The following is a 14,578-nucleotide window of genomic DNA, read 5'->3' on the forward strand; positions in this document are numbered from 1 at the left end:
TTCAGTCACGTACTGTAGTAAATGGCAGGATAGGATTTTAGTAAACAACCTGTGGGCTATTTTTATGACTTCCAATTGTTTCACGCACCTTCTCGGGCTGAGAACAATAACCGATGATTTGCGTGTCAAACACAATGTGCTATTGTGGTGTGCTCATCCTCATGGGAGTCAAGTAAGCATTTGTGTACAGAACTGGAACACTTTCATAAAGTACAGCATTTCAAAGGATTCTAAAAGACTACGTTTCGTTTTAAAATTGTAACTTGGTTCATGTACTTTATATGGTTTTCAGTCTTTATAGTCTTTTTAGTTGTGTATTTGTGATTTTACTAGAACAACATATTAATATCGTATTAGTTTACTATACTAGACTGTATCTAGTGTAGTGTATCTAGTGATGCAAAAATGTGTCGGATCTTCACTGTAAAAGACTTTTATATGAATGATAAATGGTTTAGAAACCTTTACACAGAGAATGCAACCATAAATATACTCAGTGGCCACTTTAATAGGAACACCAGGGCACCTGCACATTCAAGAAATCAACTAATCAGCCAATCATGTGGCAGTGGTGCAGTGCATACAATTACACAGATGCAGGAAAAGAGCTCCAGTTAATTTTCATATCAGACATTATAATGAGGAACAAATTGCAGCCTAAGCTTTAGCTGTGTAGTTTCAGTGCCAACTGGAGCCTCATATTCCTGTTCTTGGCCAACAGCAGTGGAAACTGATGTGGTCATCTTCCATTGTTGCCCATCTGTCTCAAGGTTCTGTGCTCTTAAATGCTTTCCTGGTCACCACATAAAATGATATAAATGGAAACTGCCTTCCAGGACTCAATCCCAAACATTCCTGTAACTACCCTGGTTCCACTCTTCTGTTTCCTATGCTATATTACAAAATGTCATGAGGCAACATTGGTTAAAAAATACTTATAGCTTATACAGTGGACAGAGTAGGTATTGGTTCACTAAATCAGTGAACTGTTCATGTATTGATGTTTTGTAATGCAAGACTAGCTAGGCTAATGTTTACAATCATTCCTCATCGCTTCTATGCAACTATACATATATATATAAAAGAAGGATGTCAAATTTACATTGTCATCTTCTCAGTGGTTTATTATACACAAGACAATCCTGTCAAAATATATCTCCATCTTTAAAATAAGCTCACATTCTGTAGATAAAGGTTTTCAACATTCATAGTTATAGTAATTTCAACCACTGTTTAAAAACTGCTGTAAGGAAAGACGGATTTATCTAGATCTATGATGAGCAAGCCAGTGATGATAGAGGCAAGCAAAATAAACAGGGAGAAGAAGGTTAAAAGTGAATCTGTTCTATTCTGGGTGATACCGGATAGTCAGCTGATAAATCATTGTTCTTTTACAAATAAAGCCAAAATGCTAAAGTGAGAATAAATGACCTGGGATAAGCACACTGGACATGCCTTCTAATTCTGGATAAAGTTCTTAGGTAAAATCAATACAAACACCATATAATGATCGAATGACTGTCAGTGGACGAGTGAATTCTTGGGCAATACACCAAGAGTAAGGATTCTGAAAGTTTGTTGTGGTGAAAACAACACTGGCACTTTAACTAAACAACTCTGTTCACTTCTCGTGGGCCGCAGTGATGTACTGATGACATGCGGGAATATATTACGGGCATTTAAGTTACAATACAAGTCCACTTAGGCAGAATGATGTTTGGTATATCAGAGCACGTCCGCCCAATTTATTTACTGTTGTGGACCGGCAAAGCGCTATAGAATTGAGACAAACATTTGAGTTCAATTTAGGTAGTTCGAGATTCCAGTAAACACATTATTTCGTGCAGTCGGACGTGTCTTCTTCAGAAGCTCAGTTTAAGGAAATCACAACCTAATTTTGCCTAAATGATATCTACATTGTACACTGTTCATTCCCCAGGAGAAAATTTTATTCAACTTATTTGTAATACAATCTTCTAGTACCACTGGAAAGTCATCTGTTCAATTAATTGGAATTAATCAATACAAGGAAATCCAATGGACCTAGAATGGACCATCTTGAGCAGCATCGCATATATATATATATATATGTCGTGTTAAAGTTTTGTGTTTTTTTGTATACTCATCTTAATAGCAGGTTGCTTGTTGTTAAGTAAAAAAAATTGAATCTGTTAAAATCATTTTTTTCTGCCACTCTTGCTTTAAAAACAGCAGGAAGACAAGCTTTCACTGTAGCTTATCTACAGTGTAGCTTATCTATTTCCATCTCAAAACAATCTCATCTTGAGACAAGCTGTTCACACTTTCCTGGCAGCACATTAGTCCTTTAATCAGACCTGCCACCCAGATGGAACCCTGCATAATTTTGGCCTTGTCCAAAGTGCCGCCACACCACTGACCTTTCCCAACACTTCCATCCCGATAGCGTATCAATCGCATGTGGTCCGCCTGGTCACCAGGGATGCAGTCCACCCACCGAGGGCTTCGTATCACAGCTCTTATCAGTTCACTCATTTTCTCTCATTATGGGAAGCGTGCACTTCCAAAGCATGGCAATGGGAGAAACCTCCATAGGGTTTTTTATTTTTGTTTTGTTCCTCTGACAGTCCATAAGATGACCTATTTTTGTATTAAGGATATAACTGAATGTGAATATAGAATGATAACAATGATAACATAGCTAATGTGTTTGGAACAGATACAAAGACGTATAAGGAGCACTATTCAGTTTGATTTTTTGGCTTTGCTAGTTTTAATTTTTTATTATCATAGCACTGATTGTGCTTGATTGTGTTCTTACTTGTGTATATTCTGTATAGGTGTCAATTATTCTGCCACATATGTAGAAGAAAAAATACTATTTTCTTAACTATTTTCTCAAATCTTTCTTTCGTTCTTTCTTTCTTTCTTTCTTTCTTTCTTTCTTTCTTTCTTTCTTTCTTTCTTTCTTTCTTTCTCTGTCTACATGTACATGCAGGTTTTCTTTCTTTCTTTCTTTCTTTCTTTCTTTCTTTCTTTCTTTCTTTCTTTCTTTCTTTCTTTCTTTCTCTTTCTACATGCACATGCAGGTTTCTTTCTTTCTTTCTTTCTTTCTTTCTTTCTTTCTTTCTTTCTTTCTTTCTTTCTTTCTTTCTTTTCTTTCTTTCTTTCTTTCTTTCTTTCTCTTTCTACATGTTCATGCAGGTTTTCTTTCTTTCTTTCTTTCTTTCTTTCTTTCTTTCTTTCTTTCTTTCTCTTTCTACATGTACATGCAGGTCTTCTTTCTTTCTTTCTTTCTTTCTTTCTTTCTTTCTTTCTTTCTTTCTTTCTTTCCTTCTCTTTCTACATGTAGATGTAGGTTTTCTTTCTTTCTTTCTTTCTTTCTTTCTTTCTTTCTTTCTTTCTTTCTTTCTTTCTTTCTTTCTTTCTTTCTTTCTCTTTCTACATGTACATGCAGGTCTTCTTTCTTTCTTTCTTTCTTTCTTTCTTTCCTTCTCTTTCTACATGTAGATGTAGGTTTTCTTTCTTTCTTTCTTTCTTTCTTTCTTTCTTTCTTTCTTTCTTTCTTTCTTTCTTTCTTTCTTTCTTTCCTTCTCTTTCTACATGTAGATGTAGGTTTTCTTTCTTTCTTTCTTTCTTTCTTTCTTTCTTTCTTTCTTTCTTTCTTTCTTTCTTTCTTTCTTTCTTTCTTTCTTTCTTTCTTTCTTTCTTTCTTTCTCTTTCTACATGTACATGCAGGTTTTCTTTCTTTCTTTCTTTCTTTCTTTCTTTCTTTCTTTCTTTCTTTCTTTCTTTCTTTCTTTCTTTCTTTCTTTCTCTTTCTACATGTTCATGCAGGTTTTCTTTCTTTCTTTCTTTCTTTCTTTCTTTCTTTCTCTTTCTACATGTACATGCAGGTCTTCTTTCTTTCTTTCTTTCTTTCTTTCTTTCTTTCCTTCTCTTTCTACATGTAGATGTAGGTTTTCTTTCTTTCTTTCTTTCTTTCTTTCTTTCTTTCTTTCTTTCTTTCTTTCTTTCTTTCTTTCTTTCTTTCTTTCTTTCTTTCTTTCTTTCCTTCTCTTTCTACATGTACATGTAGGTTTTCTTTCTTTCTTTCTTTCTTTCTTTCTTTCTTTCTTTCTTTCTTTCTTTCTTTCTTTCTTTCTCTTTCTACATGTACATGTAGGTTTTCTTTCTTTCTTTCTTTCTTTCTTTCTTTCTTTCTTTCTTTCTTTCTTTCTTTCTTTCTTTCTTTCTTTCTATAAGCTTTTGCAACACTTTCAGACGTCCACACTTGCATTTTCAAGCCAACATCAATGTTGTTCTTTCTTTGTATCTGATGTACAGTGTATATTGTAAATATAGCTGCCTTGAATACAATAACATTAAAAAAGACACAGTGGTTCAGTACTTTCAGTTAAAGTCTTATTTTAAGACGTTTCAGGATAACAACCTTTATGATCCAGGATGCCACTTGACGCCAGCTCTCTAAAAGTATTGTCCAGCAGAGGTTCCCGGTTTTGTCTTCTTTCTATTTTGGTAAACAAACAAGAGTCTCTCGGACAATAGACTAAAGTTTTGGAGCCTGGAATGGTGTCCATGTTTCTAATGAAGGCACAGATAAACAGACAATACATGCTCTTAGATGCACTCCAGAGTGCTCGAGACAGACAAACCAGGATGAGAAGACAGACAGATAAGCACCGAAAGCCATAAATTATCCCTTACTGCCTTGTGTGCTGCATGTGTCACGTACAACAGAAAAACGACCCACCGCATAGAGCCACCACAACAGTGCAACTGTTCTCTTTCTACATGTACGAGCAGCTTTGCTTGATATAATTATGACTTTGGAGACATTAACAGCATCATAAATAAAAAATATATTACATTTTTAACTTAGATTTGTCTTATTATCTGGTTTATAAGCTCTGCTGACTTTATAAGCAAGTTCTTTTAATATTTATGTAGTCAAAATGTAAAATTATGTGGCATTGAGTAATAGTTGATTCCTCACATTACAAATATTGGAATAAATCCCATACTTAATCTCATTATTATCTGTGAATCAGGTCTTAACAGAAACCTTGAGCTTTCCTTATGTATTAATTAATGTATAATAATACTCGATTTATCCTCAGTATGTATTTTTTACTCAAAAATGACTTCAGTAATTTAAATCACCTTTAAAGCACCTGAAAGCTAAAGCTATTTATTTTATTTTATTTTATTTTATTTTATTTTATTTTGTTTTGTTTTGTTTTGTTTTGTTTTGTTTTGTTTTGTTTTGTTTTGTTTTGTTTTGTTTTGTTTTGTTTTGTTTTGTTTTAATAAGCAAGTTTTTTTTTTAATTGAGTAAGAAATGATATTTGCAGATAAATTCTCAGAAAAATTGACTTTTTTTACATTTATACTTTTAATATGATTTTTTATCTAGAAATGTTACTACAAGTTTTCTTTATTTCATCTTATATAACCTGATTCAAAGGAACTTTTCTAGACAAAAGATACCTAATGGCTACAAAATATGTACCACCACAGTGACCAGGAAAAGGGCAGTAAATGTGATTAGGGTAGCATCTCACACGTCGGGTCTGGGGTCTGATCCTGAGCTAAAGGAGCTTTTGTGCATGTTCTCCTTATGTTCGCTGGTGTCATCCCACTGTCCTAAACCCTGTGAGTGTGTGAGTGTGAGTGTGTGAGTGAGAGCGATGTGTAATTGGTGTCCTGAAAGGTTCCCCTGGTCAGGATGAGGTGATTTCTGGAGATGAAGATCTTTGGCTCCTGAAATGACCACTATCTTCTCATAATGCTAACAGAGCATTAATATATTCATATTTCATACACACTTAAATAAAAGTTTTCTTCAAAGTTTCTTTACAAGCCTTTAAAGGCTTGTAGTTTCCTATAAGGCTCCTACCTCTGACAGGATGCTGCGAAATAAAGGTTTTTATTTTTATTTTTTGGATACATAAAGTCTGAAGACAAGTTTCAGATTTAAGTACACAGATAATATATATTTAAATATTTATATACGTGTTTAAATGATCATGAGCTAGTTTTATTCCATTTACACAAATGCAACATTTTACTGTAAAGACCTTTACTGTTATAAATATATATATATATATATATATATATACAACATTCATAACAACTTATTCATTTCACCAATAGCTTTTTTTTTTTTTTAAAAAATGACCAGGACATAATAGCGTATCCTCCTGGCTCCCAAGCTGCCTACACGTAAACCAGACAAAGCCATTCAGCCCACTGTGTGTTTTTACTTTAGCACCAGTGAGTAGCCTAAACAAAGAAGGGGCAGTTGACATTAAGTGCAAAGACAAATATCTGATCACCAAGGTGAAGAAAAGCCACTAAACAATTGAAGGAAGAGCATTAATGTTTACGTACCTTTTAATAGGACTAATTAATACAGACAGTTGCAGCTTCTAGACATAATAGCGTCTCTGTGTGCACAGGGACAATAATTTGCTTAATTCCATATACAATATCTACAGTAAAAATTGCAATTGTCAAATCACACACAAGAAAAAAAAAGTCCAGACTGTCCATAGTGATCATGACAATGTTATTGAATTAGTAAGAAACGCCCCAAAATACTAAATCATCTGAGACGAGGTTAGGGTAAGGTTAAGTTTAATGCATTTGAAGTTTGACGTGAATTAAAAGTGTTGAAGTGTAAAAAATAAAAGTGTGGCTGGTTCATGAGCTTCTTTACAACGGGAAGTGAGACACGTTTTCTGATTTGTTATGGTGAAAACAGCCTAGTCAGTGGTGTTTATTTATGTGATCTATTAAAATATTTAGCATTAAAATGTGGCGTAATTACATTACTATTTTAATAGAAACACCTGGACTCCCGGACATTTGAGCAATTATCCAGTCAGGTAAACACAGAGCCTTAACACAATATACATAAGTGAATGGTCATCCAAGCACTTCAGTTAATGTTCACATCAAACATCAGAAAGGTGAAAAATGTCTCAGTAATCTCAGTGATTTGACCGTAGCATGGCTGTTTGTGCCGGACGGCCTGGTCAGCAGTTTCAGTTTCAAACAGAATGGTGCAGAAAAACTTGCAGGAAATGGCAGTTCTGCTTGTGGGTCGACTGCTTGTTGATAAGCAAGGTCAGAGAAGAAGATTCAGACTGGCAACTCAAGCACAGTACCTTGAGATTAGATGAGCTGCAGCATCAGGTTCTACTCATGTCAGCGAAGATGAGGACGGAATCTGAGGCACCGATTCACTGAAACTGTACAGCTGAAGACTGGGATAAAGACCAGATGATGTTTTATACATTTTTCAGCCGTCCAGTTTTAATGAAACAGTCCATTATTTTTATGCCTGATTTTATGTGTCTGGAGGTATAGCTGCACAAACAAGCAGATGTTCCTGTTAAATTGTTATGACTATTATAGTAATATTGCTATTATATTAGTATATTTTATATTGATGCATGCTCGATTGGTCCAAGGTGCAGCTCTGATAGTCGCTAGAGCAAATCAAAGGTTCAAATCATTTCATCAACACTATTATAAATGGAAATTGTCTAAACAGAATAATGAATTGATTTTTTTTGAAGTCTCAGCACTTTCAGAGCCAAAGGTAAACAGTCAGAGATAAAAGGCTGTGTTGCTTCATCCATTTCAAACCCAGGCAATGAAAATAGCAGCCAGGATATTTGTACAGACACAAAAATAGAGCCTGATGTGTTATATTTTGAAGCTGTAATTGCTGTGGTTGTGCAATGTTTGTGCAGATGATTCACGTGATTTACAGAATTGTTTATGAAGATACAAAACAATAATAAACCATTTCAAAGTACAACCCAAAATACAACGTTTTCGGTTAGGAGCTTTATTATTCTTCCATTAAATATGGCCTCGCTTTATAAGATTGTCTGATAAACCCTTGATGAAACGTTGAAGGCCACCACCCAGCTGGCTGCTGAATGGAAATAGAGAAAGACTACATCGGAACATCAAATATAAGCATGTTCCTGTCCTAAACTGTCCTTTCACTCAGTCTTCCACCGACACGGTGGCATTTAAAAGCTGACCCCTTTGACCCAGAGGGAGTGGATGGAGAGATTCACAGAGCTCCACACCCATGGACACACACAGCGGCGTTCCACTGGGACGGGATCTATGGCTTCCTCATCACACAAGTGCTGGAGACACTTTGATTTGCTGCATAGATGTGTACTGTGATGTGAAAGGTTATCATGTCTCCACCATCCACTGGCATGTGAGCAGAGAACATTGAGGCGACTGTCATCCTTTCCTAGTCGACGTTGCCTCCCTGATTTGAGTCCATTTGCACTGACGAGAAGAGTGCATGTGGGAGCTATAAAAGGCAGGATGTCATAACAAGTCTCAGTGGTACACTTGCTGTTGACTCTGCCCCTAATCAACACGACATGACGCTGCCGTTCTTGTTTCAATCAAAGGCAGGAACAAGGCCTTGCAGATGCTCACTACAGACATCCACGCTTTCTTACATCCCCCACACACGTGCTCCACCCTTAGAGTCCCGGTCTGGGCCGTGGGCGATTAGAAGTAATAGCGGGAAGTTCATTAGTGTTATCAGCAGACGAAGGAGGCTGCAGCTGGTGGAACTGAACCCCACCACAGTCACGTAGGGCCATGGCCCTTGGGTAAAATGCCCTCTAAGGAAAATACATACACTTTACCAGGCTTTTATACACCAGCAGGCACGTACACATCCATTTTCTCACAACGACCCAAAGATATTTATCAGCCTTCAAAAACAGAGGGCTCAATTTCATTTAATAAACGAATTAATGAAATAGCAGCAGATTTTTTTAAACACTACTTTTCCACACTGAGCTCTATGAGGACTACAGAAAAAAAATCAGTCTTTTAGTCAATTAGCTTTGCGTATTGCACACAATGTTTTCGGATGATCATTTAGAAACAAATGAACTTTATTTTTACATCGTAAAAAAAGATTACGAAACTTGAAGAAACTTGGACTTGGAAAAATGCTGATGGTCAAAAAAACCCACTTATGAGTACAACTCATATAGGAAAGGAGTCTTTCCTGCATCAGGGAGTGAGCTGAACAGCTACTTCCCGTCTATACAGATTCAACAATTATATATTAGACAACAGGATACTCGTGCAACTTCCCGGCCTACGAGTAAGATCAGCATTAACACATGCCCAAAGACATCGATTCTGCTCTAATAAAAGAAGGTAGGAAGAAAAGGTATTAGTGACAATTGCGTCATTCGTTATCACATTAATCACTTCTAAACTTGTCTTAGTTTCACCAGATGGTTTCCACACTCATTATTAGGCAGCTTATAAAACATCCCTTGATCCAGCACGTCGTATTTCGTCAGCAGAAAGCATGAGGTTTGAATTCGGGAGAAATCATTACACCTGCTGTTAAAAGTCACATAACAGTGTACACAAAATCGTACATCAAGGCCATGCATGCACACAGTGTAGGCTAGGCTAGTTTTATTTTGCTTTTAATTGACATGATTTATCCCTCCATCCATATTCCAAAACCTTTATTGCAAGAACTCGGGACGCAAGGTAGTGGGACACCCTTATCAGGGTACCAGTACATGACAGAACACAATCACACACTTACACTCAAGCACCATTCAGACACTATGAAGAACTTAGAGATGGCAAACAGCCTACAATTCATTTGCACTGAAAACCTAAATACAACAGAGACAACTGTTTGCCACTTAAGCTATACAACATCTCTGTATAGATTAAATGGCCAAGATACGACCAGATATATAGTGGCTTTGATAATAGAAGATCTTTATGGCTTCACTATGCTAAACCTCTATAATGCGTAAATGAAAATAAGATTCGAGCCAGGTAGAGAGAGAATATTTACATCATCACTGTGAGACGGCACTAACATGACAAGAAACCAGAAATACTAATGCTAGGAGTTTCACTTGTATTAGATTTATTTCAATAATTATAATATAATATAATTGAAGTTTTGGATTTCATTGATGTTCCTCATCCCAGGGAAATGTAATGCTAGTTCCCTTCAGTTCTTCAGAAATAAATGCATTGAATTTGGCCTCACATTCAGGGCTGAAGTGATTCTTCCAATCACCAGAAATTCCTTAAAAAAGAGAGCATAAAACAAAAAATTAGACCTGTCCAGAACATCCAGAATTTCTCGTCTTGTCACTCAGATCAACATCACAAAAAGAAACAGTCACAGAAATGTTTTCACCTGCCTTTTCTAAGGAAAGGTGAAACGCTGTTGTCCATTATCTTCGGTGCCACCAGTGAGTAATTGGACTTGTTGTTTTGCTTCATGGTTTTGAACTGGCACTGTTCAGCCACACGTTTCAGAGCCTCTTCACTCAGCTGCCGATCAAGAAAGCATGAAATGCGCTCGACAGCTCCACGCAGATCCTGCAAGAGAATATTTTTCTATTACTATATAAACAGCTTGTGTAGTCAAGCAAATTCTTCCCACAGCATACAAAGTATTGCATTACCTGAATCATCTCCTCATACGTCATGTAGAGAATTCTGTCTCCTAAATCTGGATTTTTCCAGCTCTTCACATGATCTGTCCACTTTCCGAACATCACTAGGCAAAAACAGTCGCATCGTATCTCGGATTTGATTACAATATACCACCTTTGTTAAAAGCACATTTAAGTCTTACCATTTCCTGCCAGGAAGCTGTCAGTAAATTCTTCAAAAGTCCCTGGGTTGTGCAGATAACTGGCCATTTTGTGGAAATAATAATAGGAAACCACAACATCCTTTGGGTTTCGAGTAATATAAATGACCTAAGGATAAAAGCCAAAACTTTATAAGCATTATAATTATACAGTGGTAAAGCTATAATGTCTTTGAATTAAATTTTATAAAATGTTTGGACCCGGTCAAGGAAATAAGAAAGAAAAAACGCAAGTTTTCCTTTTAAAGTGTAGTACACAAAGTAGGCTTAAAAGTAAGAGCATAACCCAAAGTTTCTGACTAAATATATGTGGACAACTGAACAATCCACCCTTTTGTGCTTGTCAAGCCCATGGCCATTAATATGGAATTATACCAACATGGTTGTGGAAATTTGTTCCCATTCATCCGCCAAAACATTACTTCCAGTTTCTCCCAAAGGTGGTCAGTGGGTTCAAGCTCAGGGCTCTATGCAGGGCACCGGAGGTCTTCCAGTCCATCCTTGTGTTGTGTTTTATATATATATTTAAATATAAAAATATATAATATATATTTTTGTTTATACCTTAGCTTTTGAAGAGAAGAAGGTGGAAGGCATCAGGTGGTAGGGCATATGAGAGACGAACGGACGTGGAGCACTGAGCTTGCCTACAACTTTAGTAGCATGGACTGCCCCAAGCCATGGAGCTCTCTCATAGCATTCAAGGGTAAGGACAGGAGTAAGGTCTCCACCACTCAGGATCAAGGGAAGTATTTCCTGCATCCATGTTGTACCTGAAAATAAAAGTATTATAAACATCATTCTACTAAAAGGAAGAAGAAAAAAAACCCCAACTTACTGTCATTGCAGTCAATCATTTATATTTTTGGATTGCTTTTCTACTAATGCAGACAATGCATGGGAAACACAGAAACAGACAGTAAACAATAATAAAACACTTTAATTAATATTAATATAATCACCATATATAAAAATATATCATTAATCATCATTATTCTACTAAGATTTTATTTCTTCTCAGTCAAATAGTAATAGTAATAAAAGATTTATAGTAAACTCACCAGATTTGGGATACGTAATTACAAAAATATCGTCGTCCTGAACCTGGAACGATTCAAAATGTTTCAGACTGGCCACAGTGTAAGCGAGTTTTGGGAGACAGAACCCATGATAAAACATGTACAGGTTGCCTTGGTCCATCATGATACTGAAGTTTTGTTCAAGGTGTCTCCTTTTCCCCTGCTTTTCACTGTTACCGTTTCAACAGTATAACTAAGCTCTGCCTATTCACCGTTAGGCATTTTTTGTTTTACATGTGTTGTGAAATCTTAAGGCAATTATGTCATGCAAAAGAGACAGATGCAGTTTAGAAATTTATTCAAAATGTAAAGCATGATCGTAAACAGGACAGGCAAGGAAGTCAGGTAGTCTGTAAGCAGTAATACATGGGCAAAATCCAAACCATTTAATAAAACATGAAGCAAGGTGAGATCATAAACCACAAGAGTATAACCAGTGTATATCCAGGGTAAGTGTGTGATCAGAAACCAGTGTATATGATTAAACTTCAGGTGAGTAATGAATCTTTCTCATTCACACCTCATAGGGTGGGTCTAAATCAGCTCCCTAGGTGGTGAATCAATTCTTAAATTTATAGATGGCATTGGCAGAGAGTTCGCATTTCCAGTAAAGATGCATAGGGGGCATCGGTGTGCCCTGATTTTTGCAGGGCACTGTGGGAATTTTTAAGGAGTGAATGTTCCAGTGTACTGAGATGATGTTCTGATTGATACAGCCATTAACATGGCCATCTCCCTGGTCCTATATGCCGTTTTGTTGTTCATAGCATGATCTATTATTCACAAATGTGTGTCTAGCATTGAAAACTACTTCATATACATGTGTAGCATCCTTATTTGTGACATCTGTCTCCTTAGCCTACACTGACTAAGACCTTCTTTATTTTGATTGGACATTTTTATAAATCTGAATATTAAAGCATGTCTCTTGGTCTTTTCAAATTAATGTATTGAGTAAATGAAACAATGACTGACTCATAATATCTAAAAAAAAAAAAAGACACTCACTGGCTCCACCTAGTGGTGTGAAGACGAACGTACTGGTGAATGAATCATTTTGGTGAACCGAATCAAAAGATTCGAGTAGAGTGAAGTGTTGGGGATTGTAGCCTGTGGCGGCCATGTTTGTAGTCCGTGGAGTCCAGTCAGGGAACAATAAAAGAATCTTGTTTTCCTGTCTTAAATATTAAATAATTGTTAAACATTTTTTTCACTTTGTGCAGCATAAACTGGTGGACCATTAACTAAATGTGCTATTCATGCCATGTGAGAAACTATCACCAAGAAAAATAAATCAGTTAACCATGGAGAACAAGCTGTCAATAACTGACCACTAGTTAAATAACAATTTTGAACAACTGTTTAACTAACTTTACAAACAAGAAACATTACTTAGGTTGAAGCATTGCAATTTGAACAGCAGGTCCGGTCCGGCTTCTGCCTTGAAGCGGTTTCTTTGTGAAATGAAGCAGTAGTCCACCCTGTACTTGTCACAGAGCGATTTAATTTGTTCATTAATGATAAGTTCCTTTTCAACAGACAGTGAAAGACACTATTTTTTTATACACTGTCATATAGACGTCTGACTTTATAAAACCCATCTTTGTTTTGTAGTGGCCTGTCATAATTGTTAATGACCGGCAGATTGCAGCAAAGCTGAAAACAGCCCAAGGTTTACGCATGAATCCCAATACAGTCACGCTCTGGGAAAAATCCAGGACTCCGATTGCCATGTGTAATTCAAGAAGGGCTTCTTTTTCATGCACTGATGCATGTTTATCCCTTCTCACAGCATTTTGTTCAGCATAGACATTAATCATTATGGCCATCAGTTCAAACATCTCCGAGACAATACACCATTTGAAGTAGACACAAGGATAATTGGTTAATGGTTCGGTGGTGTTTATGGTAGGACCTTCCCGAAATAGACATCTCAGGAGTATATGGAGTACGGCGCCATTGCATATCTTTTTTTTCTTTGTCAGGTTATCGTAAAAGTCATCTTCACAAATAGACAATTTCCTCCTCATTTTCCTGCCATCAATCTTCTTCATCATGCGCTGTCTCAACAACTTCTTGCCCTAACAGCATCATCCCTGGCATCTCCTCTGGAATTAATAACAAAACCTTGGTCAACACCAAGTGGATCATCTGACCCGCATATATTTGATTTGACACACACCCTTCCTGACACAACCCACCCTATTTTATCTGGGCTTGGGACCAGTCCTGAGAGTTAACCCCTTAGGGACTGGGATGGGAATAAAACTCAGGCCACAGTGGCGAAAGAATCCTGAAGAATCCTGTCGCTGGACCACCAAGAACCAAAAACTCCTGTATATAATATATAAAGTTTTTTTTGTTGTTATGAAGTGCTTTAACAACATTAGTATACAGCAATAAGATCAGCCGAAACCAGCTCACAATATGCGATGCGGCCTAAAAACATAGCTCGTTTACTCAGTCACTGGACTTCTGATCAGATTCACCTGTCACCAGTCACATGCACATCCAGTTGAACTGTATATATATTCAGCTTGTCCTGATCACCTGACCTGTGCTTATTTCTGTGACACTGAGTTTTTGACTTTCTGCTAAAACTTACATCTGTCTCAGTCTCCCCGTTGTGACAATTTACTATCACCCTCTTTATAATCATTATCCATGCTTTTAAATTCTTTTTTTTAAGTTTCCATTGTGAATTAACAATCAAGTGTTGTAGTACTCTGTAGGATACATATTTTTCATCTTACTATTCACTGGAGACACTGTGAATGCAGAGTACAATAATAAAAAAAAGAAAATTCTAGCCTGA

The 14,578-nt window shown here is 36.6% G+C and overlaps 1 protein-coding gene across 4 annotated transcripts; it reads right to left on the reverse strand.

Annotated features, from left to right (window-relative positions):
- Positions 1-8,909: 8,909 nt before the first annotated feature.
- LOC131344219 (sulfotransferase 2B1-like) lies at positions 8,910-11,948 on the reverse strand. 4 transcript variants are annotated; one of them, XM_058376330.1, is made up of 7 exons: positions 11,746-11,877; positions 11,523-11,565; positions 11,249-11,457; positions 10,667-10,793; positions 10,494-10,588; positions 10,227-10,407; positions 8,940-10,108 (listed from the first exon to the last, which is right to left on the reverse strand). In XM_058376330.1, exons 2-7 carry the CDS (start codon positions 11,539-11,541, stop codon positions 9,987-9,989), a joined length of 753 nt encoding a protein of 250 aa, XP_058232313.1. In that variant the 5' UTR covers positions 11,542-11,565; positions 11,746-11,877; the 3' UTR covers positions 8,940-9,986. The 4 variants fall into 4 exon arrangements, with proteins under 4 accessions (XP_058232312.1, XP_058232313.1, XP_058232314.1 ...); XM_058376331.1 differs by having other exon boundaries at positions 11,523-11,562; positions 11,746-11,873; XM_058376329.1 differs by lacking the exon at positions 11,523-11,565 and having other exon boundaries at positions 8,910-10,108; positions 10,223-10,407; positions 11,746-11,948.
- Between the last annotated feature and the right edge of the window lie 2,630 nt (positions 11,949-14,578).

This window comes from Hemibagrus wyckioides, linkage group LG23, assembly GCF_019097595.1.
Source record: "Hemibagrus wyckioides isolate EC202008001 linkage group LG23, SWU_Hwy_1.0, whole genome shotgun sequence".
Taxonomy (NCBI): Eukaryota; Metazoa; Chordata; class Actinopteri; order Siluriformes; family Bagridae; genus Hemibagrus; species Hemibagrus wyckioides.

Coding starts and splice junctions, on each gene's coding strand:
- LOC131344219 (XM_058376328.1), bottom strand. CDS start 11,887: ATGATGGACCAAGGCAACCTGTACATGTTTTATCATGGGTTCTGTCTC. Junction 10,589..10,666: donor CAGCTTCCTGGCAGGAAATG/GTAAGACTTAAA, acceptor GTTTTTGCCTAG/TGATGTTCGGAAAGTGGACA. Junction 10,408..10,493: donor CGTATGAGGAGATGATTCAG/GTAATGCAATAC, acceptor ATTCTCTTGCAG/GATCTGCGTGGAGCTGTCGA.